Source organism: Artibeus jamaicensis, unplaced genomic scaffold (genome assembly GCF_021234435.1).
Source record: "Artibeus jamaicensis isolate MK-2021 breed Jamaican fruit bat unplaced genomic scaffold, CSHL_Jam_final scaffold_1019, whole genome shotgun sequence".
Taxonomy (NCBI): Eukaryota; Metazoa; Chordata; class Mammalia; order Chiroptera; family Phyllostomidae; genus Artibeus; species Artibeus jamaicensis.
Genome location: NW_026522025.1, coordinates 24,124,463 through 24,150,376, shown reverse-complemented (window position 1 = coordinate 24,150,376; position 25,914 = coordinate 24,124,463). Strand labels below are relative to the sequence as shown.

General features: G+C 41.2%; 2 protein-coding genes across 7 annotated transcripts in view; one reads left to right on the top strand and one right to left on the bottom strand.

Annotated features, from left to right (window-relative positions):
• Positions 1-9,890, top strand: part of ZZZ3 (zinc finger ZZ-type containing 3) — a 100,189-nt gene extending 90,299 nt beyond the window's left edge. For all 5 annotated transcript variants that reach the window (XM_053655590.1, XM_053655591.1, XM_053655589.1 and 2 more), the window contains 3 exons: positions 5,152-5,286; positions 7,983-8,083; positions 8,612-9,890. In XM_053655590.1, the coding sequence (XP_053511565.1) occupies positions 5,152-5,286; positions 7,983-8,083; positions 8,612-8,756 (381 nt within the window). In that variant the 3' untranslated portion in view covers positions 8,757-9,890. The remainder of the gene's footprint in view (positions 1-5,151; positions 5,287-7,982; positions 8,084-8,611) is intronic.
• A 4,116-nt stretch (positions 9,891-14,006) lies between these two features.
• The window catches only part of AK5 (adenylate kinase 5), a 220,613-nt gene continuing 208,705 nt past the window's right edge, over positions 14,007-25,914 (bottom strand). For both annotated transcript variants that reach the window (XM_037148132.2, XM_053655593.1), the window contains exon 14: positions 14,007-15,359. In XM_037148132.2, the coding sequence (XP_037004027.2) occupies positions 15,291-15,359 (69 nt within the window). In that variant the 3' untranslated portion in view covers positions 14,007-15,290. The remainder of the gene's footprint in view (positions 15,360-25,914) is intronic.

Genomic DNA, 25,914 nt, shown 5'->3' with positions numbered 1-25,914 from the left:
CATCAATGTGTGGTTGCCTCATGGACACATCCCCTACCCTGAACCTGGCTTGGAACCCAGGCATGTGCCCTGACTGGAAATTGAACCAGCAAACTCTTGCCTTGCAGGCCGGCATCCAGTCCACTGAGCCATACCAGTCACAGCAAAAATTTATTTTTAGAATTTTTAAAAAATTCTCACCAGAGGACATGCTTATTGATTTTTAGAGAGAGGGGAAAGCAGTGAGAGAAACATCTATCGTTGCCTCTTACATGTGCACCAACTGGAGACAGAATCCACAACCCAGGTGTGTGCCCTGACCAGGTATTAACCTGCAACCTTTTGGTTTTACTGGGCGGCGCTCCAGCCAGCTGAGCCACACCAGCCAGGGCAACACTGGGCAGTTTTAGAACAGCTTGGACTACTGCCCGATTCTTTTATTTTCTTGTTTTTTAAACCTCACTGAGGACATGCTTATTGGTTTTATTTTTTTAATTTATTTACTTGTTTTTTAAGGTTTTATTTATTTGTAGAAAAAGAGAGAGGGAGGGTAGGAAAGACAGAGAGAGAAACATTGATAGTTGCCTTTTGTCCGTGCCCTGACCAGAGACTGAACCCACAACCTTTCAGTGTACAGGATGACTCTCCAACCAACTGAGCCACACCAGCCAGAGCCATTTTCTTCTCTTTAAAATAATGAGTTTAAAATAATGAGATACACCTGGCTGGTTGCAGCTCAGTGGATTGAGCTCATGCCTGTGAACCAAAAGGTCACCCGTTCGTCATGCCTGTGAACCAAAAGGTCACCCGTTCGATTCCCAGTCAGGGCATGTGCCTGGGTTGCAGGCCAGGTCCCCAGTAGGGGGTGAGTGAAAGGTGCCCACACATTGATGTTTCTCTCCCTTCCCTTCTCTCTAAAAAAAAAATAATAATAATAGAAAAGTGAGTTTATTTTCTAACACTCTGAAAATTAATGAGTTTTTAGATTTTGTATTCTTAAGAACTATTAGACTTAAATATATTTGATGTGTTTCAGTACATTGATAGTTGTAACCTATTCAGGTTGGATTTTTAATTCTTTTGACAAGACTCCAGTGGTCTTTGATAGCTCTGTTACTATCTGGTATGTCAAGGAAGTTGTAAGTCATTTTGTATATTTCCTTACTCTGGGAATGTTAGTTGCGATTTGGTTGATCATTGTTTCTAGGCCTATTTGTGGCCTAAGCTGGGAAATAAGTTACATATTTGTTCAAAGATAAAACACATCATAAGGTCATTATTTTTATTTCAAAACCAACATAAAAATTATGGGGATTTTAGTTTTCCTTACTGATTTTACTGTTCCTCCTTTGTCCCACTTTGAAGATCCCATTATCAGTTACATCAACATGTCTTCATCTTACACTGCTCACAAAAGTCTCAGAATATATTAACATTACTATCAGTGATATGTTAGTGGAAAAAAAGATTTTTTTTAGTTCTTTTTTGCTTTAGGATATATCCCACTATAGAAGTAAAGTCAAATTATACTTTTTAAATCCTCTTAGAATAAATCCTCTCTGTTTGATCAGCTGGATGCTAATTTGGCTAATTCATTTTATTTCAGTTTTTATTTATAGCTATTTCTTTTTATTGCTGTTAATTTTTATTTTTTTATCCTGAAATTCATTTTATCAAAATTAGTGTGATTCTGATTCCTTACTTAAAGGACATAAAGATTACCTCATATCTTTCTTAAACTCTGGTTATATGTAATAATTGGAAAAGGAGATTTTAATGAAAAATCAGATAAAAGTAAGTCTTTTGTTTCTAGATTAATCAAATACTGATTGTATTCTTTGGTATCAAACTATTATAAAATGCCTATTTTTTAAAAATTGACTTTAACTTGTGTTTTGAAAATAACTAATACCTGCTATGTCTTAGAATATGCCATTTTTATGTAATTTTATACTTCGTGAGTATTAGAATTATTTATTTCAGGAATATTTATTTATACTTAATATATATCAGGCTCTGCTAGAGTTCAGCTAAATACCTGTAGTCATAAACAGAGTATCTGTATCTTTGCTCTCATAAACTTAACTTTTGTTTGGTTAACTTTATTTAGTTTTAAATGAACACCAGTTTAAATTATCCTGATTACTTGAAAATAGTTGTCCAAATGTATACAGTAGTCCTCTCTTATCCTCAGGGAATACATTCCAAGACACTTCTTTCTCCCCCAATGGGTTCCTGAAACCACGGATATTGCCAGCCTTATAAATACTGTGTTTTTTCTTGTATGTACATACTTGTGATAAAGTTTAGTTTACAGATTAGGCAATTTCATAGGTAGATTTGTTCTTACTGCCGATCTCAGCAACCTTAGTATAGGAATTTTTTTCTTATTAAGTTGAGGATTTTCACCTTTTTACTTCAAGGAAGCAGCTTCTTTGGCATATCCAAATTGCCAGCATCACTACTCTTGTGATTTGGGGCCATTATTAAGTAAAATAAGGGCTCCTTAACCAAAGGCACTGCAATACTGTAAGAGTCTGATACTTGACACAGTTACTGTGTGACTAGCAGACAGGGTAGCATATATATGGTTTAGATACACTGGAAAAAGGGATAATTTATGTCCCAGGCCGGATGGATAAGGGTGGTGTGAAATTCCATCATGATAGTCAAAATGGCTCATAACTTAAAACTTACAAATTATTGATTTCTGGAATTTTTCCACTTCATATTTTCAGACTGAAGTTGACCATGGGCAACTGAAACCATGGAAAACAAAAGTGGAGATAAGGGGCATCCACTGTATTCATGAACCCTGTAGTGATAAAATTTGCAAATTTTAATTTCTCTTTCCAGAAAAAAAAAAAAGGCTAAGAGAGACAATGTGATTACATGTATATACTTCCTTAGTTTTAAATTATGCATTTAGCACCATTGGACATTAGTTGTATTTCCCCTCTATGTAAATTTAAAATAATTGGAACTAGGAAATTTGTGTATGGGTTAGTAATTTTTTTGGAATTTTTATTTTTAATTGTGGTAAATACATCTAATATAAAAGTTACCATTTCACCAATTTTAAGTGTACAATTAAGTAGTGTTAAGCATATTCATACTACCATGTAAGCTTCAGAACTCTTTACAGTTTGCAAAACTGAAACTCTACATCCATTTAACATTCCCTCCTTCTTCCAGCCTCTGGCAACTACCCATATGTACTTCATGTCTCTGAATTTGATTATTCTACATATTTCATATAAGTGGAATCATACAGTTTTTGTCCTTCTGTGACTGGCTTATATTACTTAGCATAATGTCTTCAAGATTCATTTATCTTGTAACATATCATCATTTCCTTCCTTTTTAAGGCTGAATAACATTGCATTATATATATATACATCATACTTTGTTTATCCATTCATCTGCCAGTGCTTACTTAGATAGCTCCAACCATTGGTCTGTTGTGAATACTGCTATAAACAGGTATATAAATACCTATCTATTCACGTCCCTACTTTTATTTCTTTTGATTATACCCAGAAGAGAATTGCTGGATCACATGATGATTTGGTTTAATTTTTAAGGAACCACCATACAGTTTTCCATAGTGGCTGCATTATTTTTCACCAACAATGCTTAGGCATTTGAATTTCTCTAACATTCTTGCCAACATGCTATTTTCTGTTTGTTTGTTTGTTTGTTTTTGTCTTTTGATAGTAGCCACACTAATGGGTGTGAGGTAATTTAACTTCTCTTAATCTTAGTATTGTTGACCAAATTCAATAATATCCTTAGACTTAAAAATACAAATTTAAAAAATAAAAATGTAGCAGAGTTTTTACTTTGTATTTGCTTAAAGTATATGAATTCAATAAATTCCATTATAAAAGATCTTACTGCATTATTTAGGTCACATATTTATTAGTGGTACACATTTATTAGATTACTTATGTTGTCTAAGTGGTGACATAGGAAGGCAGTAGCTATTATTTAATATCTTCAGTTGACAAGAATTTGAAATGACTGAAAGATAGTGAGACCTTATGGTGGTACAAGATGTGTGAGATTGTAGAGAATCTTTTACCTAGCTAAGGACTTTGGATGTGATGCTGTAGACAGTCAGGAAGCTTTTGGGAAATTTTAAGTAATGGTGGGGGCAGAGGAGGGAATGGATGCTATAGATGACCAAGTTGAGAGAGGTATTAGAAACTGTTCAATGGTGACAGAATTTGTTGGATTAGATATAAGACAGTGAAATTTTTAGGGATATCTCTCTTACTTAGGCTTCATGCTGCTGGATTTGTAAGGAGTTAGAGTCAGACAGATTGGGTTCATATCATGAGACTCTACAACTAATTAGCTATTTGACCTTGGGCAAATGTTGTAATTCCTATAAAGGCCAGTTTCCTTGATGTAAAATAAGCACCATAGTTTAATACTACCTAACACGGAGAACAAGAGGGATGAGAGGGGCAAGGGTTGTCTGGTCCAGGATTGGGAATTGATAAAATAAGGAGTCAGTGAATTAGGTGTCCTTTTAAGAGTGTTGTGGGAACTAGTGACAATGGGATCAATCATGAGGTAGCAAAGGAAAGAAAGGGGTTCTGGGTGACAGAGCACAAATAAATTGGGAGAATAGGAAGCAGTGGCTCATCTCTCAACTTCAACTTCATGAATTTGTATGCTTTTTATTACTCATCTTTGTGACTTATTTCATTCCCTTATTAAGCAAGGAATGCAATGCCTTGATCATTGGGAGTACAGAACAGAAAGCAAGCAGAGATTGGTTTGCTTGTTATTAATAAAAAGTCTTATTTACCTGAGGAAGCATCAGGGTGCTTTCAAGTGGCCACAGATGCGTCTGGGTAGAGTGAGTCTGCATTAGAGTATGACAGAGGTGGGAATCATCGTCGTGTTCCTCAATAATACTTGCGTTATTGACGTAGCATACAACAGTCCAGTATTACTCTTGCATTAAGAAGCTCTCCAAAAGCACAAGTCTGAAAATTGCTAATAGCAACACTAATTTTCTGTGCTTCTAATTTTCTAAAAGATGAGGTTCCTTAAAAGTGAAAAATCTTTATAGAAAATATTGTACATCACTATTCTTATATTTAGTTCATTTTAATTATCAAACTGACATTTTTGTTTTGTCTTTCCTTATCTCAATAGGATGAAGAAAGTATTCCTGTCATGTATAGGAATTTACCTGAATATAAGGAACTATTACAGTTTAAAAAGTTAAAGAAGCAGAAACTTCAGCAGATGCAAGCTGAAAGTGGATTTGTACAACACCTGGGCTTCAAGGTAAATACTACTTACTATAGTCTTATTTAATTTTTGAAAGGATGATAAGAGATATTTAAAGTAGTTTTGGAGCTTTAAGTGCCACAACTTCCAAGCATACAGGTAAATGTAAATATAGCTCTTGTCCTGTTCATTTATTTAAAGTAACATGCTATAGTTATTAAAAGACAGGCACACGGGTGTCTATACTTAGAGATAAAATGTGAGATGAGGAGTTTTTGTCTAGTTATTTCTCCTTTTTTGAGATAATTGACAAATAAAAATTGTATGTATTTAAGGTATTAAAAAAAAATCACCTCACATGGTTACCATTTTTTTTGTCATCACATGCTGTACATCAGGTTTCCAGAACTTACTGTCTTATCATTTGTGCACTTCAACCAACATCTCGGTTTTCCTACCCCTGTTCCCAGCCCTGTACTACCCTCTTCTCCGAATTTGATGTTTTTACATTTCACCCATCAGTGAGATCATGTAGCATTTGTCTTTCACTGTCTGGCTTGTTTTAATTTGCATAATGCCCCCTAGGTTCATCCATGTTGTCCCAAACGGCAGGCTTCTTTTCTGTTTTAGGGCTGAATGCCTCTATGCCCGCGGCGCGTGACACCTTTATTCATGCACCCATGGAGCTGTTTTTCTTTTGTTGCTATTGTTCCTAACTCAGAAAATTTTCCCCCTTTCAAATTCATTGATCTTTGCTACTTTTTTCAGAGACTAGTAGAAATACATTTATTCATTCCACTAAATTTTGAAATACTGCGTTTCAGGTTCTTTGTTTAATTCTAGAAATGTTCTTTGTTTAATTCTAGAAATTCAGCAGTAAACAAGATAGACTTGGTTTCTGTCCTTAGTCTATTTTCACCTTAAAGATTTAGAGAAGTTAAATAAGTAAAATAGTTGAGTACAACTAGAATGCATATTAGAGAATAGTGAGGAGCTATTGAGGTGCTTTGGAAATTTTACTAAGGAGTTTAAACTGCCCTAAAGCAGCAGTCCCCAACATTTTGGCAGCAGGGACTGATTTTGTGGAAGGTAATTTTTCAAAAAGACGGGGAGTGGGGAGGGTTGGTCTGGGGTGATTCAAGTGCATTACATTCAGAATCCCCTCCTGCTGTGCGGCCTGCTTCCTACCAGGCCTGGACCTGTACTGGTCCCCAGAGGTTGGGGACCCCTGTCCTAAAGCATGGAGGAGCTGTTGAAGGATTTTCAGCAGACAGTAGTGTGAAATTTGCATTGCAGAAAGGTCATTCTGTATTGATAACCTAAAGGAAGGTAGTTGGTTTAGAGTGGATAACTCTTAATTTCTGAGTACTATGTTATTAAATTGTTTTTTAAAGTATTTTATTTATTTTTAGAGGGAGGGGAAAGGAGGGAGAAGGAAGGAGAGAAACATTAGTGTGCAAGAGATACATTGATCAGTTGCCTCTCACAGCACACCCCAAACTGGGGGCCTGGCCCACAACCCAGGCATGTGCCCTGACCAGGGATCGAACTAGCAACCTCTTGGTTCACAGGCCATAACTCAAACCACTGAACCACACCAGCCAGGCCTATGTGTTCAATTTTTTAACAATAACGTAGTCATGTATGTTAATTTATGTAATTGAAAAAAATTAAGTGAAGGAGGAAAAGATCATTCATTGTGTCCTTAATATGGAGAATGGATAGGAAGAAAAGAAGGCTGGAGGCAGGGAGACTGGGTTAGAGACATTTTTGATAATAGAGACAAAAAATGAGATCTTCTTGAATTTGCCAGTTGGCTGTGGAAATAGAGATTTACAGACTTGAGACCACTTTAGGCATTAGAATGGACAGTACTTGATCAGATTGAAGGAAGTAATAATGAGACCATGATCTATAAGATTTGGTGATAGTGGTGTACATAAAAATATTGATGTATGATGTAACTAATTATCCCTGGTTTTCTGGTGTGGCCATTAGTCAGACTATAAATTTAATGATTTTTCCCTTTGATCTGTCAGTGATCCTACTTTTGTTTTAGAGATTTTCTTAATTGGCAGCTCCCGCCTTTCACTTCTCATAATTTTGCTGCAAGACCCAGCCGTGGCTTATTGGCCAGTCTGTCGACCATTCTAGTTGGCCTGATGATCAGAGAAACTAGCAGTGAGATTTACTTTGATTTCCAAAATAGCATAGAACACAGCGAGGGCTACCACAGTGTCACCTCACTGAGAAAGAGCTGTATCTTCCTTTTCCTCATGATGGTCATTGGTTCTAAGGAGACTTTGGAGAGGAATTTTGTCTTCACTTAGGTTTATGTTAGGTGCGATCTCTGTTAAATAGTTCTGTAACGTATTTGGATAGTTTGAACTATCCAGAGGTATTGAGGGGTTCGCAAGTTACAGTCATTGTACACTAGTGTGAGGTATTTTTCAAGTACCTCAATCAAATGCCAAGTTTGTAGTCGAGTTGCTTAAAAATTTTAAAACTGAAGACATATTAAAGTTATTTTGTATAATGCCCTTCTTATCCACCTGTAGCTTGATCTTAAATGGATGGAATTTGAGCTAGTTTGCTAGAAACTGTATCTGACATATAACAATGTTTGTGTTAGACAGTTGTCTAGTGCATGGGGTGAGGGGGGGTGTCTATGTGCATCTCGTGTGTTTTCCAGAAGAAAAAATAGGTTTTGGAACAATATAGATTAATACTCTTTCGCTCTGAATCTCTTACAGTGTGATAACTGTGGTGTGGAACCTATCCAGGGTGTTCGGTGGCACTGTCAGGATTGTCCTCCGGAAATGTCTTTGGATTTCTGTGATTCTTGTTCAGACTGGTAAGTGTTTTCTACACTTTAGATCTTAAATTTTGACAAGTAAAGAGCATCTCAGCAGCTAGTGAATTTGATTTCCAGGCCACTTAGAAAATCACATCTAGTGGATAAAACTTTGTTTTTCTAAGGTAGTGGTTTTCAAACTGTGTGCTGCAAGAATTTTTAAGACATCTAATATCTGACATGTAGTCAGGGGCACTGACCTCTTTTCCTTTAGATTGTCCAAAAAAATAATAATAGCCATCTAGTGGGAATGAATCAAAATCACACTTTTTTTTTTCAGTCAAATTGGCAAAAAAGAGGTTTTGTTGTGTTGCAGAATTGTAATTAATTTGTGTGTGCCATGAGATGGAAAAGGTTGAAATTTTTTGTTCTTGGGTGATAATGGAAAATAACTAACTTTCCATTAGAGATTTTGATAGATTAATGGATTTAAACCAGTTGAGCTGTGAGGAAATTTTGTAATATTTAGTCCAAAATGCATCCACTGCCATGTAATAATGTGTTTGGTGTGTGTTTTTTTCTTTGTAGCCTGCATGAAACAGATATTCACAAAGAAGATCACCAACTGGAACCTGTTTATCGGTCAGAGACATTTTTAGACAGAGACTACTGTGTGTCCCAGGGCGCCAGTTATAATTACCTTGACCCAAACTACTTTCCAGCAAACAGATGACATGGAAGAGAACATCATATACTAGTCCTCTTCAACATACAGCAATGGTATCATTGTGAATTCTGTGCACAGTTCGGAAAGATGCGTTGCTTTCCCTGAAGTGACACTCACAGCATGACAGCTTCCTGAGTGTTCTCGTCAAGTCCAGCTCTGCACTGTTGTGGCTCTAGATCACTGTTCAGCAGCTGAACATTCCTGGTGAGCTAAGGGTTTCCTTGGTGAGTTTCTCACCACCACCTTAAAGTCTTTTAGGTGGTGCTTAAATAGGTGAGATGGAAATGAGAGCACACATTAAAAAGTGAGTAAAGTCCAAAGGTTTCGAAGAACTTGGTCATAAATATGATAATGAGAAGGCAAAAGTATTTATATAAAACAGTTTAGTAGCTTTCAGTTTTGTGAAAATAGTTTTCAGCACAGAAACTGACTTCTTTAGACAAAGTTTTAACCAATGAAGGTGTTTGCTTCTAGAATATACACTTAAAAAAAAAACTCACTGTCCCAGTGGTGGCCTTTGATGGCCTTTAGTAAATTGGAGCTGCTTAACCACATTGATGTCTAATTTCTTTTAACCACAGTGAACTGTCCTTATTACCAACAGTGAAGCACTACAGGAGGCGGCGGTCCCATTGCTTCCTTAACCAGCTCATGGTGTGTGAATGTTATAAAATGGTCACTCAGATAATATTTTTAAATGTAATGTTATATAAGATGATCATGTGATGTGTACAAACTATGGTGAAAAGTGCCAGTGGTAGTAACTGTGTAAAGTCTCTAATTCACATTAATTCTTTTGAAATACACAGCCTTCTGCCTCTGTATTTGGAGTTGTCAGTGCAACTCATCAAAGAAAACTGCCTAATATAAAGATCATATATATGGTAATAATTTCCCTCTTTTGTAGTCTGCACAAGATCCATAAAAGATTGTATTTTTATTACTATTTAAACAAGTGATTAAATTTAGTCTGCGCAGTGAGCAAGAGTTCACTTGCATTCTTTTATACTGCTGGATTTTGTTGTGCATCATTTAAAACATTTTGTATGTTTCTTCTTATCTGTATACAGTATGTTCCTGAATGATGTTCATTTGTCAGGAGAACTGTGAGAAATAAACTATGTGGATACTGTCTGTTTATATTGTAGAATGCTTGTTGTGACTTCCTTTGGTTAGATTTTGGATTTTTTTACTACTGTTAAAACTGAATTATTTTTTTGAAGAGTTTGCTTTACCTGTCTGTCTTTTAAGAAGAGGAAGGACTCTTACAGAAAAGAGGGTGGACTTGAGAAGCTCTGTAAAAGATGGTAATGTTTTCACTCGGTGTGTGCTGAATCACTACATTAAACTAGGTTACAAAAGAACACATACTGTGGTTAGGGAGAAAGGTGGTTGTGTTCAGATATGAAAACTAAACAGGTTGGAATTTTTACTCATTCTTTTTTTATGAAAATAAGCCCCCCCATGTATTTAATATAAGTATGTGGTTTTTGAGAATCACTGTATTCCCTGGAAATTATTATTGACTATTAGAAAAGACAATATAAATATTGATTAAGTATTATACTGACCCAATTTTGAGTCTCCCATTTTTTTCTAATTTTAAATTAAGAAAACGTTATTTACCAGTCCTCTTTACCACATTGTAGGGTACTGAAATCGTACCCTGAATACTTTTAATTCAGAAAAGTAATATAATTTTAAATATAGAAATATGAGATTTTTAACATAATATATTAAAGATTACTGATCATGTTGATAAAATATATTCTTAACAGAAAGAAAAGAATGGACTTGAGCTTAACTTCTCACCCTGGGATTATTAGTTGGGGGAAGAAGAAGGGGATTCATTAGAAGTCTGGGTATTTTGATATTAAATGTTAAGTGAATATGCTAGAAGACCTCCCTTCGGCTCGCACCAAGGCAGTAGCGCTTGATGCTAACTTCTGTAACTTCCGTGTTTGTATAAAAGCAATACCAGTTACTGTTGGAGAACCTTCAGATCCATTCAAAAATCCCACAAAGTATGAAATATGCTTCGGAAAAGGTCTATGAATGATACAGTTATGTAATCAGAATACACAAAATAAATGTACTTAAATGTATTTTTCAAGGGCAGAGATTTTGAAAATTTTGAGGAACAAAGGACTATTTTTTGCTTGAGCAAAGATGTATTTGTTTTGCAGTTTTTCAGCTCCAAGCAAATTGTCCTTATAGCTGTAAAAGGCCCTACAGGGCAGTAGTGGTAGGTGATGTGTTGTTTTAATTGGAGGACTGCAGGAGGCGGCAGGGCTGTCTCGTCCACTACTAGGCCTTCCATCTCCTGCAAAGTATTAGCTGTGAAGGGACAACAGAGACCTACTTGTTAAAGCATTGCTTACTAAGTAGTATTCAGTAGGTCAGATATAGTATTTTCTGAAATAATGTGCTCAAGTTATTTGGTAAGAACTGAAGGAACTTTTAATGACATCTAAAACCACAGCTTTAAGGTTTAGGCAGAGGAGGTTTTGATTGGTGTGATGTGTACTTAATAATAACAGCAAACATTGATACAGTGCTCACCGTGTGTCAAGCAAGCACATAGTAACGGATTTAATTCTGACAACCTTATGAGGCAGGTTCATTTATTCTGTTTTCATATGGGGAAATCTAGCCAGAGACATTACATAACCTGCCCAAGGTCATAGAGTTAGCAGATTGGTGACGCTTGGATTTTAACCTAGACAGATTGCCCCAGAGTCAGCGTCTGCCTTGTTCCCCTATTTACCTTGGTGTCAGGCATCAGGAAGGTGGCGGAGCTGGAGGGGGCAGGGGTTGACTTGCATTCATTCTTCCTGGTGCAGTGTAGTTCTAGAATATAAACCTGAGCACATGCCTAGGTTTATAGTACAAAATGGAGAAGCGTATCTGGATGAGGGAGAAGCACTGAAATGGTCTGCAGTGATGATGACATAGACAGACACATGCATATAATTGCATATCTTAATATAGCAGCGAACATGTGACCATGAGGCTTTAAGCAAGTTGGGACTAAGACTTGTGTCTCCTGCCTCAGGTAGAATTTGTTCCCATGTATGTTTGGTGCCTCTCACTTGACCTAATATGCGTTGTTTTTTTAACACAATTTTCCAAGGTGTGAAGAACATTTAAAAAAAATAGAGGAAGTATTACATCACATGTAGCAAAGGTAAATGTTTTGTGAAATGGCTTTTTTAGTCATGCTATATAAACTATTTTTCACTGTGGATAGCAAAGTTGGAAGGCTATTGTTCTAGGTGCACTGTTCAGGATTAGAAGTGTCCAGATAAACAAGCAGGTTTTTTCTCAAGTTTATAGAGGCATTGTCCCATTTAGGCTGCAAAGTATTTGTTTTTATTTCTTACCTGGATGAAAAATGTGCTTCCGTTTAGTTCCCAGAAAAAGAAATAATTCCTTTTTTTTTTTTTACCCACAGTTCTTGTAGCTTATTAACCACTCTTTTTGAGAGTGGTGTCACATTTAGCTCTATGAGGACAGAGACCATCCATATCTATTCTTAGGACCTGGTTCTTAGATTCTCAGTAAACATTTTTGGTAGTATAACCAATGTTTTGGAGAGTTACATGTTTTTCTCTAGGAAGGTAAGAGAGATCCCCACGTGTCTGTGGGCCCCCTGTCTATGGATGTGTTGACCTTGGTGGCTGAGATTTGGGTTCTCACTGGGACCCTAGTTAGGCCATGCACCTTCATTCTCAGCCATGGTTTTAGACTGAGGTAATAGAAAGGGTACTAGAGTGGAAATTTGGGATCCTAGTGCCAAGTGCGGGAGTGGGGCACTCAGTAAATTTTGACAAGAACAACCCTTTATTGAACACTAGGAACTAGTTAATAATTTACATGTATTATTAAGTTAATTCTCCTAACACCTCTGTAAGGTTGCTTACTCTTATCATCTCTACTGTATAGTTGAGAAAACTAAAGTTTCAAGGGTTAAATGTTAGCTTTCAATAATTCTGTGTGGGACTGAGCATACAAAGTCTTGCTATTGTGGAGTTTATTAGTCTAATTCAGAAAACCAACAATAAAAATTAGGTAGTTTTAGGCAGAGGTAAATGCTAATGAAGAAAAATAATGCTTGAAGAAAAGTGGTGGAAGAATGAGGGCCATTCTGTCATTTTAGAAGGAATAGTGAAAAAGCGCCTCAATGACGAGGGTCAGTTTAAGCTGCGACCCGAATGGATTGGCCTTGCAGGTATCTGGAGAGACAGGCAGGAGGATGACAAGGGCCCTGACCAGTAAAGAGCTTGGCCTGCTCAGGCAATATTAAGTGGGCTGCTGTAGATTTAGCCAGACGAGCAAGAGGAGAATGGTGATTGATGGGGTGGGGAGGTACAGGACCAGATCGGGTGAGGCCTTGAAAGTAGACCATTGTGAAGGAGTTTGGACCGTGTTCTGACGTCTTCTACTTACGTACACACAAGCTCTCCTACTTAATAGGCAGAGACCTCTAAGGTCCCTTCCTGCTTTAAAATCCTATGACTTTAAAGTTGTGATGTCATTTCAAGCCATTCAGATCAGTAATGTGCTTTAGCAGTAGTATAGGAGACTTGATTTGCACCTCTAGATACTGTCCAGGGGCAAAGCCATTTACCCCTGCTGATATTTTTTCAAGAGGGCAGCTAACTACAGTTTGCTGCCCTGATATCTCATTTCACTTACCCAAGCTGTCAAAGCGATGGTGAGCATGGACTGTGTTTGCCAATATGTGGTATTTGTTCAAAGAATGTTAATAATCCCTATAAAGAGTCAAGTCGTCTTGTGTTTTCTGGTACAACTGATCATTTTCATCCTGTAACTGTCTTTTTCTAATTTGCTCAGATACTCCTTGTGCTCCCCTATAAAGTATGTGACAACTTGGGGTAGTAATAAAGTATTTGACAGCTGTGTGAATGGTAGGAACATGCCCCCTTTTGTTGGTAGAGGCATAATTGTAACCAAAGAAATTTATTTCTTCTTTAGCAAACACTGACATTTCTGTTTACAAGTGACTGCTCGAAAAAAAGGAAATAACGAAAATTACCATGTGTCATGAATATACTGAGAGTTCTCTCTGTAATAGCTCAAAACTGATCTATGGCCAGAATTAAAACCATATGAGCATATCGTAAATCTCAAATATTACTGTGTTTGCTTCTAATTGTTTGGAATAAAGCTTCAAATGCTTTCCGGAATGATGTGAGTTACAAATAAATAGAAAAAGAGTTTTCATGTGTTCCATTTACTTTATTTGTACATACTTATTGCAAGAGAAAAGATGACTTTAAAAATACAGTTTTGTCCCAGAAATGGATTCTTATCTGCACAACCACTGAAGAAAAAAAAATCATGCAAACAGAAACTATGGTCTCTCGTGACTGACTAGAGGAAGATGCAGTTATTCCAGTAGATACATAAGAAACTCTGATTTTGGCAACTGATAGCACAGAAGAGAACCCAAACTTCACTGGTTTGATGCGAGGAAACAATTACACATTTGGGTTTGATAAGGTTTGCAAACCCCTGCAAAAGGCCCATGGGAAACAAATAATAGCATCAGGATCTGTTAAACATTGTGTACTGACATGCTCCCCCCACCCACATCACTTTTATTACTGTTACTGTATTTGTCTGGGCAACTGTTAAGTAAATAGGTGATCATTTAAAATCAAAGCTCTTTAAGTTGACATTAGTCCAGTGAATGCAATAATAAACCACCTCAGGCTTTTAAATTACGTTTGGTCATTTGTATTGATGTATAATTGCCAAATGCACCACCAGGTACAAAACAGGTCAGACAATTTTCTCCACAGTTTGTTCTTTTAGCCATTATGACAATATTCCAAGTAGCTAGTTTCATAAAAGCGGGTAGAGAAATAATTGGTGACTAGTCTGGGTTTAGCTGTCTTGGAAAAGCTATACAGTTTCACTTTTGTTTTTTTAAAGAATTTTCAAATTGAATCAGATTTCTAACCAGTAACTCTTACTGTCAACCTAATCTCTGGCTCTGAGCTACTTAGTAGATAAGATTTGAGGAAACAGTTACCAGAGAAAGATACCCTGGCCTGTTTCTTCCCTACCGCCCCCAATATGAAGGGCCTTCATCAGGCAAGAGCATACAGACCTTGGGGAGAGGAAGGAAGATAACGAAGTTATGGACGCTAACTGCCTGTTTGATGAGAGGAGAACCAGATGATCAGACCATCTAGCTAAAGTCCTGAGGGCACCACTGGCAGACGCGCTGCACTGCTGGCCTCATTCTACCTTAGCTCTGGGATGCTGCCTGCATGATGGGAAAGTGCGTGCAGTGACTACAGACCGCGGTCTGAGTTGGGAAGAGGCGGGGTGATACCGGATGCACCATGCATGGTTTCCAGACGCCTCAGACAGGTTAAGCTGGGAAGCAAACAGCAGTGTCAGGATTTCAGGGGGACGCGAAAGGTTTAACCTGAAACATACTGTTAAGGTATGAGCCTTCTAATATTCTTCTGTCTCCACTCTCCTTAACATACATGCACTTTGTCTTCAGAAAATAGAGTCAACAGCTGTGCAGAGTCGAAGAAAGACTTCCTCTGGTGTCCCCTCTGCATTGATCTATATTTAAGAGGAAAAAAAAAGTCTTAAGAAACGATTGTAAATAAGACCCTTTTTAATAATAAAAACTGACCTGTTTATAACTTGCTGTGCAAAATTTTAATAAGACACTAAAACCAAAAAAGTGAGCAGTGCAAAAACTATGTGCCTAAATTAAAATGACGAGCTACTACTATAAACCCAATAGAATGGCCAAAATCCAGACAACAACACCCAAGCCGTCAAGGATGTGGAGAAACAGGAACACTCACTCTTTTAAAAAAAAAATATTTTATTTATTTTTTCAGAGAGAGGGGAAGGGAAGGAGAGAGGGAGAGAAATATCAATGTGTGGTTGCCTCTTGTGTGTCCCCCACTGGGAACTGGCCTGCAACCCAGGTATGTGCCCTGACTGGGCATTGAACTGCAATCCTTTGCTTCACAGGCCCGTGCTCAAGCCACTGAGCTACACCAGCCCAGGAACACTCACTCTTGTCTCATACGAATGCAAAGTGATATACAGTCACTTGGAAGGCAGTTTGTCAGTTTCTTAAAAAATTAAGTTTCTTACCATGTGTCCAGCAATTGCACTCCTCGGTATTTACCCAAAGGAGTTGAAAGTATGTCCACACCAAAACCTGCGCAGCAATGTTCATGAGCTTTACTCATAATTGCTAACACTTGGAAGCAACCAAAGACACCGCGCATTAGTTGGATAAACAACCAGACAACATAATGTTATTTAGTACTCAAATGAGCTATCAAGCCATGAAAAGATGAGGAAACAAAATGTGTATTACTAAGTGAAAGGAGCTAATCTGAAAAGGCTACATACTGTGTGACATTCTGGAAAAGGGAAGACTGTGGAGACAGTAAAAAGATTGGGTCGTGGGGAGAGGAATGACTAGGTGGGACACAGGGTTTGTGTGGTAGTGAAACTACTCGGTTTGTATGATGGTGGATACGTGCCATACGTTTGCCAAGACCCGCAGAAACAGGACTTTCTGTGATTATGATACATGGATGTAGGTTCATAGATTGTAATAAATGCATCACTCGTGTGGGGTGTTGGTAGTGGAGGAGGTTGTGTGTGTTCGGGGTTGGGTGTATGAGAACTCTGCTCAGTTTTGCTGTGAACTTAAAACTCAAAAATGAAGTCTGTTTAAAACAACAACAAAAATTAAGTGCCCTGTTGAGGTTATAGAGCACCGTGAAGAGTCATGGAAAGACTGGAAGTAGTGGGAATGAGATTGGTTGAGTGTTCTGGAGCATTTGGAGCAGCATAGGAAGAAACTGGGGTCGAGGTTGCGGGCTGCGGCGCAGATGAGGGGGTGAGGGTTGTAAAGCAAAGGCTGGGGCCGCAACTTGCAGGCGTGCTGAGGACGGAGTCCACCTGGGGATTGTTCATACACCAGTGCAAGGAGCCAGCGACAGAGGAAGTAGGGAGAGAGCTGATTTCCTGGGCATGAGGGCACTACTTCCCTTCCTCACCTAGAATTCCCTAACAGGCCAGCCACTGAGATTTGTCCCACCACAGGCAACATCCGCAGCAAGCAGAGGCTTAGTGATCCATATAAGACTCATGGGAAGGGAGGCGTGGGTAGGAGCTTGTGTAATACAGCTCTTTCGGGCTTCATCTCCAGAGGCTCTCATTTGGCAGGTTCGGGCTGGGCCTTCTGAACTGCCTACTCAACAAGTTTTCTAGATCCGGGGTCTAACCCACGGCCCACAGGCCCCAGGCAACGCAGGATGGCTATGAATGTGGCTTAACACAAAATCGTAAGTTTAAGTGAACCATGAGATTATTTTTGTGATTACGTGTTGCAGTGTATTTCATGTGTGACCCAAGACAATTCTTCCAGTGTGGCCCAGAGACACCACAAGGTGGGACAGCCCTGCTCTAATGACATTGATGTGAGTCATCTTGGACCCACTTGGAGAAACACGTTCTTCAACTCTCGTCTACCTTCTTTGGGAAGACTAGTTTTGATTTCACAACGCTAGGGATTCACTGATTTCGGTGGTAGACTAAAATTTAAAAACAAAACACATTTGAATTTCCCAGAAAATAAATACATCAGTGTTTACTGTTGGTAATAGCCCCAAACTGGAAGGCCTGCAAACGTCCATTGGCAACAGGTGGCTAAATACGCTCCTGCCTTACTGAGGGCGGCGGGAGGGGGAGAAGACAGCTGGAGACGTGGAAGAAGGCCTCCGGAAACGGTGCCTGAATACCAAGAGGAACTGAAGGAGCAAGAATCAGGGACACCGCGTTCCTGGCTCGGGCACCAGGCGGCTCCTCTGAAGGGGAGGGAATCCGGGAGACGCAGCAAGTTTCAAGGGGAACAGAGGAGCAGTTCAGTTCTGGACCAGTTACGGTGCCCGAGGAAACCAGGTGGAGACGCCCTACATATATCTGTTTCTAAGTGAAATGCTCTATCGTTTAAGTGAAGTTGTGACACAGTCATATAATGGGATGCTACGGCAATGAAAAGCCAGGTAGGGCTGCATTCCGCAACGTGGGCCGATCCCAATCTGAGGGACAGGGGCAAGTCTGGCCGCAAAGCCCGCTGTACAAATTAACAGGAAGTTGGAAGACCAGCAAAGCTAAGTTACGTCAGTCAGGGATCCATACCTGGGTGGTAAAATCATAGAAAGCAAGGCAATGATGGTCAGAAAAGTTAGAACTGGGGTCACTTTTGGGGACGAGAGCAGACGATGTGATTGGTGACGTGGGTTGTGGGGGTGGGGGGTTTCTGGGAGCCCCCTTTCCTGACCCGCGTGGCGATGACACGTGTTCATTTACTGCTCCCTGAAGTGTATTTCTTGTAGGCGTTGCTGTATGGATGATATCGCTCACAATAAAGAAGAGATCAAAACTGAAACTGAAAACCACGTAAGCACGCCTACCCCCCATAAATGTGTCTAACTTGCTCCTTACTGGAGACCCAGAGATGGACACCTGCAACTTGTCTCCCTGGCTTGGGGGTCTCCGTCTGGGGGGCGGCTCTTGCCGTTGCCATGTTTTTCCCCTCACAGCACCCTGCCGACTGCTTTGCCTCGCCCTCCTTTTTCTTTCAGACAGCAAACGTTTCCCGGGAGTGAACAAAGCATTATGTGCTGATGTAGGAGGGTGTGGCCAGGGGCTCCCAAAAGGAGGCTTTGTAATGAGGTCCAGAACTCAGGATGTCCAGGAAATATTAAAAATATGGGTTGTCCTCACCACCACAAGTCTGAGCTGGGGGGATGGGATACATGGAACAGGGCCATTGAGTTGTTTTGCATAGCAACAGTTTTGCAGCTAACCTCTAGAATGGTCATTTAACATATCTATAACCTTTAACTGGTCTCATAGATATGTTAAGTAGCAGTGGCCATGCTTTGAGTCAAGGAGAAGGGAGTGACTTCCACCCAAGATGTAAGTGGAAGGCAACCCCCCAGCCCCTGTTACAGCACCTGTGTGAGAGCTTGGAGTTGATTGGCTCCACGCCAGGGGGCCACACCTGCCCAGATTCACTATGGCAGCCCAGTAAAGCTGGGAGGATATGGGAGGATACAGGAGGCCTGGCAGGTGTAGCCGATTGTGGGAGGAGTCGGAAATGGGGCTGCAGAGGAAGATTGGTGTGGGGACTTAAACACAGACCTCGCAGCCGTTGGAGGGAGAACCATGTGCTTTTGGCCAGAATGGGGACTCCCACAGCCGTGTGAGAGAGAATCACCATGTAGCTTTAGCAGAGAGAACCACACGGCTTTGGCCAGCGTGGGGGGACCCCACCCCCCGCTGCAGCTGTGAGAAGAATCATCACGCAGCTTTAGCAGAGAACCACACTCAGCTTTAGCAAAGAATCACCACGTGTCTTTCTATTTCTTTTCCTGAGATACAGTGCCTTGGACTGGACAAAGGGGGAAAGAAGGACTGTGTGTGTGTTTGTGGGTGTTTTAAGGGACTTTGGGATTTTGATGAGGACCTTAAGTCATTAGCCTTAAGTCTGTATAACTTGAATAAATAATTCCTTTCCTTTTCACCAACCTCTAACATGGAGAGCTATAATTCTCTGGCAAAGGGAAAGGCGAACCTAGTACAGGGGGACCCAGGAGAAGGGGGGGGTCAACTAGGTAACAATGTGGGACCCCCTTCCCTGGAGGCCAATCTGGGAAAACCACGGGAGACCACAGGTGCAGTAGGTTTAAAGTTACACAACCACTTGAACGTGCACAGTAAAAGCCTGCCAAAACTAGCCAGGAAGGATCCATCCTGTAAGAATAGAGTCCCTCCAGCCCATGAGGTCAATCTCTGCTTGGAGTTGCCCTGCCCCCATGTTCTCTGCTATCAGATCTGGGTGTTCAGTTTAGTTCTTTGTCTCGGTCACCAAGAACCTGGTTACCTGTGCCCACCTGTGACACTGAGACACTGAGCTGAGTAAGACACCACAGTCCAGCTTGCAGGCACTCCTGGCTCTAGAGGGGAGACGAACAGTTAGCGGAATCACTGCAGGAGGACACAAGCTCTTAAACTCGGGGGCTGTAAAGAAGCACCTTACAAAGTCTTAGGAAGGCAGGGAGGGCTTCCTGGGGAAAGTAATCATAACTATCCTTTAAAATAATGAACTTTACCACCACTGAAGCCGAAGTGCTTCGTACTCATTGATTTACCTTTAAAAAAATCACTTCTGCCATCACTTGACTACCGTCCTGGTTCACTAGCTCCCTTCCTGCTCCCTCCCTCCCTCCTGGAGCCCATTTCCTGACCCACAGTCCGGACTTGATGGAAGGAGATGGGATTCTTTCTAATGATACTGAGCAACTTGGACCAGAAAAAAAGGGCTAATCATAATCAGCACAAGCGCCCGAAGGGCAAAGCCTGGTATTTTCTGAGGGCTGGGAGGCTCCGAGGGCTTTAGCTGGACAATTTCCCGTGTCTATTTCCATCCCAAACCATACAACTCATTTTGCTTTGTGGCTTACATATGGGGGTTATTTATTGAATTAAATAAAGAAAAAGCTGCTCATTGTCACTCAGCCACATACTGTGATGTGAGCCTCTGCAGAGCACAAGGATGTGAGGAAATTTAAAGATGAAAATCAAATAATCAGACTTTCTAGATGGAAAAAGCAGCCTTTGACTTCAGTGAGTGGGAAATCTGTGAAGCTATCTGGGAATGTCAGTCCCAAGAAGCACAGCTTTGAGAATAAAACTCTAGAGGCAGTGAGGCAACTTAAAATATATATATATAGAGAGAGGGTTTTTGTGCATGCGCTGTGTGTGTGCTGGGAAAGCTATGGATCAGGTTTTTATGAAGCAAAAGAGCACCCAGCTGACCTGGCGGGGCCAAAGCCTTCCATCCAAGCACCAAGTTTCTCCCTCGGTTCTCACAAGTTACCTGGACATTTCCTGAACCTGTGTCAGTTCTCCCTGTTCACCTGATTCCCACGTGGGGATATTTGAGAACATTATGTAGCTTTTCTATTTTCATGTGTAACTGTGTAGCCCCAACTTACTGAGTGCTTTCTAAATCACAGGAACCATTCTCACTGCTACCACGCCAGCCGATTTAAGCCAGCTAACCAGGTGCTCGTGTTGGGCATCCTCAGGGCACAGACAGACATGCTGTGTCATTAGCATATTAGTTGTTTTGTGTGAAGAGGACTTAAAACTTGAAAATAAGGTTGCAACAGTAAGTTTTTGCTCCATAATCAATGCTCGCATTAATTTATAGCAACCTTCTTTTTCTATGAACAGGAAAAGTAAGTTTCATGATGTTCTTTTCCCAAAAGATCTCCAGTTCTGAATGATCAGAGTCAGAATGTAGGAGGTTTTCATGCATTTAACTGAAAACTAGGTAAGTGGCTTTTGGTCTGAGACTTAATATAAAATCCTCCACTAAGCAATGTTCTGACTGGTATACAAAAGGATTTAGCCCTGGATGGTGTGGCTCAGTGGACTGAGTGCTAAGGGTCCTGGTTTGATTCCCAGTCAGGGCACATGCCTGGGGTGTGGGCCAAGTCCCCAGTAGGGGGCACATGAAAGGCAACCACACATTGATGTTTCTCTCACTCTCTGTCTCCCTCCTTTGCCCTCTAAAAAGAAATAAAATCTTTTAAAAAGATTTACAAAAAGAAAATAGCTAATAGCAAATGAACAGGAAACAGGGTTCTATGTCTGAGTTTTCACCTGACTTGTGGAGCAGGGAGGTCAGCGGTGGGAATGCACTGCTGCGTTAGGGAAGCAGTCACACCGCTTGGGGAGGTGCGTGATTTGCCTTTCTTCCTCTTTAGTTCTATGAATTCGAAACCATAAAACAGCTGGCTGGTTCAAACGCTGTCCAGATCTGTCAGGATGGGCGGGGTAGGACAAAATGGTGGCTGAACTACATCCCGGAAAAGATGGCAGACGGCAAACCAGGGAGCTGAAAGGGCGGGCTTTATCGCATAGCAACCTGAGCCCGAGAAGAACCACCAATGATATGTTGCCGCTTTGTTCAAAGGGGACCAATCCCCAGCTCCCACAAAGAGCCAACAAAAATAAAACGCTGCCACATTCCCTGCTTGGGCGCGGCTTCTTCAGCCCCCACTTTGTGGACCAGAGAACCTCACCTGGGTCTGCAAACCCCAATAAAGCTCTATGCTGCCTAACTCTGTGGCTGATTGGCACTTCTTCCTCCGCGGAGCCTAAGAAAACCTTTCAAGATCCAGTTGTGTTTTTCCTGAATTGCCCCACATTGTTCAAAAGATTGCTTGATTTTTAGTTTCGCATTTGATGTACTGGCACCATGGGGCTTCTGGGACAAACACAGCCTATCACAGAGTGGTTTATGGTCAGTCAGCGAGCACCTCCTTCCTCTTCTAATCTCGTCCTCTGTGAAAGCAGAGCCTCACACCACGGGGTCCTTCACCGCCAGAGGACAGCAGCGGGGGCTCGGCCAAGGCCAGTGTCCTGAACATGCAGCACCTGGGCACCACTGGGGACAACCGTTAGCTGCATTTTTCAGACTCAAGGTTGTGTGAAGACTGCTCCGGGGGAGTCACCATTTTACAAACCTGGTCAGGCCACCTCCTCCTCCTCACTCACGAGGCCATAAAAAGAAGGACCATGCATCCCTTTACTTTAGGGAGAGTTAAGGTCAAGTGTTAGCAACAATCCAAGGATGGATTATAATCTACGTGTTTACAGCTTCTCTGTGCATAGGACTTCCCAAAACATAAGCCGTTTGTCTAGTTGAAATGTTACAAGGTACTATCCTTCTTTCTCCTCCTCTTCTCAATTCTGTCTGGAGTTGAAATTTGACAACCATATCTTCTTACAGAAATGAAAAATCTATCCTTTCTCAAAGTCACTTTCTTAAAACTTAAGTAACTAGTCATTTCCCTGTTTAAAATGGTCCCTTCCATTATCTGCATATGTAGGGCAAATTTTCTAGGTTGTTCTAGAACTTTGTGTGATCCAATAACAGCAGCCAAAGGTGGCTTCTGAATGCTTGAAAGGGGGCCAGTATGACTGAGGAATGGAAGTTTTGATTCTATGGAATTAAAATTAGTCTAACTTTTAAAACTAGCATTTAACCCAGTTATTAGAAAATTCATATATATGTTGGAACAACTTGAGTATGTGAAATCTATTGTTTCAACCGTAAATTTTATGAAACATAAATCCAGTGTTAGTATTTCTCATGATAATTTAGCAACTTAATTAAGATATACTTAAGTACCAAATTTTGAAGACATAGTTTAAAAAGAATGTAAAAATATCTCAATAATTTAATACTGATTACATGTTGAAATAATACTTAGAATATATTAGGTTAAATGAAATGCATTATTAAATTAATTGTACTTATTTCTTTCTACTTTTCTGCCATTGTTAATATGACTGCTAAAACTTTTAAAATACAGATGTAGCCCACATTATATTTCTACTGGACAATGCTGGTTAGAAAATCTATCGAGTGAGTGAATGGACTCGAGGCCCTTCACAGTCTTGCCTCAACCTCGCCTTTTAGTCCAGCCTGCTACTGCATTAATTTACCTGTTGGCCCCCCCATCTTACTAACCTTATTGGGCTCTTTTACATGTCAGTGGCCTTGACTCCTCTCCATCTGTTGTGAACTTGAGCTCATCCTTTAGGACCCAGCTCAAATGTCCTCCCCTCTGAATGAAGCCTTTACCTACCTTCCCAGGGGCAAGCTCTGTGCTCCCCAAAACCTGGAACATTCTGTGAATCTTAGGGCTGTTTTTACCACCATCCTGTGGGCACAGTTTCATGAGTCTCTTTCCCCTTTGAATTCCCAGCATTAAGCACCATGCCTTGGGCATTCGAGAGGCCCCATCAATGTCTGGCAATGCCAGGGGCCTTAGATGGAGCTGCACCAATTCTCTGCTGGTGGAAACATGGCAGTAGCTCTGGGAGAGGTTCTGAGTTAAAGTGAAGTGAAGGCACTGACTGCCCTGATATGAGCAAAAGCAAAGCCCGCGGCCGTGTGATTAAAGCAACCCACAGGAAGCAAACTGAGAAAGCTCGCAGAGGAGTCCAGAGGCCCGGCGGTCTCTTCTGCCCGGTATTCTGGGAGGACACAGAGGAGCACCGAGCACAGTGCGTCTCTGCAGGGCCACAGGGCTGCAGAGAGTTTGCACCGAATCAAAGCTCTTTGCGGGAATCCAGTGAAGGCCTGACAATCAGGAAGGGAGGGGAGAGAAGACTATTTCAAGCAGAATCATAAAGGAGTTTTGTAAGTCTCTCAGAGACAGAGGGAAGATTTATGCCTCATTGGTCAAGTGAGAGGTCACACCTCAGGGCTCCTTGACGTCCTTTTGCCTTCATGAGCTTCTTTGTTACAAGGCTGGCAGGAGGCAGGGTCCTCTCCACATCCAGGCTGCTAGTGGCACTCGACCCAGGCAGGTCCAGACTGAACCCAGATCGAGGCTTCAGGCTCAAGACAGAAGTGAACTAAACTGAGGTGGGTATTGATAAGAGGGGCCAAACATCCAGGAAGTGGGGAACCCCAAAGCTTTTCTATGTTCAAAGACCTCTTCTCAGGGCAACGTAGAGACAAAGGGAAGTGGAAACAAGTGGGTTTAAAAAAAAAAAAAGCCTCTGCTCAACATAGCCGTGTCTCTTCAACCAGAAGCCAAAGCCTTTAGGCAGGCATTCATTTACTGCACGGTTGTTAGTAGCAGACAGATGCAACCAGACTGGAAATAAACTGCTGGAGTAAACTACAGAGTCTCTACATTATGGAACATTACATAATGATTTAAAAGGAAATATTACTGCATTTTGTATCGACTTCCAGATATTTCAGAGAAATGCATACACAATGGCAGTATTAGCCTATCTGATCTTCATAGACTCTCGAGGGGAAGTCCCCCCTCTCCTACGTCCTGGGGTACATGGATCTGGCAAGCATTCCTTCATACAGCCTCTCCCAACATCCCAGCAGAGCACCCGTGGAGACCCGGGAGAAGATGGACAGTCTCAAAAAATCTGACCTATTGCCAGTGGAAGTAGATTCCATCGTGGGCTCCTGACTTAGAAAGTAACCAGAAAAGCAGGAATCTGTCTTTCTGCTCCATGGCCATGACTTCCAAAGGCAAGGGTTATTTTCTCTGTGCTCCTCACCACCCCCCAGGATGTCTTTTTTGATAAGTTAAGACTGTATTATGTAAAGGCCACCTGAGAGGGGGTGCAGTCCAAACTACAGCTCGCGGTGCAGGCAGGAAGAGTCCTGGGGTGGATGCACATCAAGGGGTGAAATCCCACATTGGGTGCGAGCCTCCCAGGTGCTAGGGAGCAGACGGGGAGCTGTGCTCCCCAACGTGCCTTCCCGTGAAGGCCGGACGTGAGCAGGCCCGAGCGCTGTCAGTACTCAAGGGCACAGAACGTGAGATTAACGATAATCTGTACATCCTGTGAGTCTGGAGGCATCCCCCCCATCTCCACCCTAAGCTGAAGGATGTGACAGGTTATAGTTTCCAAAGGTGGCTGCAACTATATCTCCCACCCCACATACTCTTCTGAATGTGACCTTGCCATTCACCCATCAGGAGATGAAGTATGATCTCCTTCCCCTTGAACCTGACCTTAGAGGCATTCTTGTAACCAGTATAGTAGAAGCGATGCTGTGTGACTTCCTGGCCCAGGTCAGGAGACTTGCAGCTCCTGCCTTGGTCTCTGGGAACATTCACTCCCTGGGGTACCACCACCTTGGGACCCAGGGGCAATGCTGTGGCAAGCACAAGCTATTCTAGAGAGGCCACAGGGAGGTGCTCTGGTTGACAGTTCCAGCTAAGGCCTCCGAGGCCAGGCCCCAGACCTGTGAATGAGGACAGTCTCAGAGTGGAGACAGCAGCCCGGGAGCCCACACCCCGGGGCGCAGAGGGAAGCCGTCCCCACTGTGCCTTTTCCAGATTCCTGATGCACAGAAGGCTCGGGTGCACATCATGTTTGTGGTGGGATGAAGCTGCGTCCCGGGTGCTTCGTCGTACGGCAGTATGTAAGCAGGACAAGATGGTAAGTCAACTTAAGACAAATTGAGGTTTTTGAAGGAAGAAAACCTATAGTGACTCAGAAGATAGGGAGACCT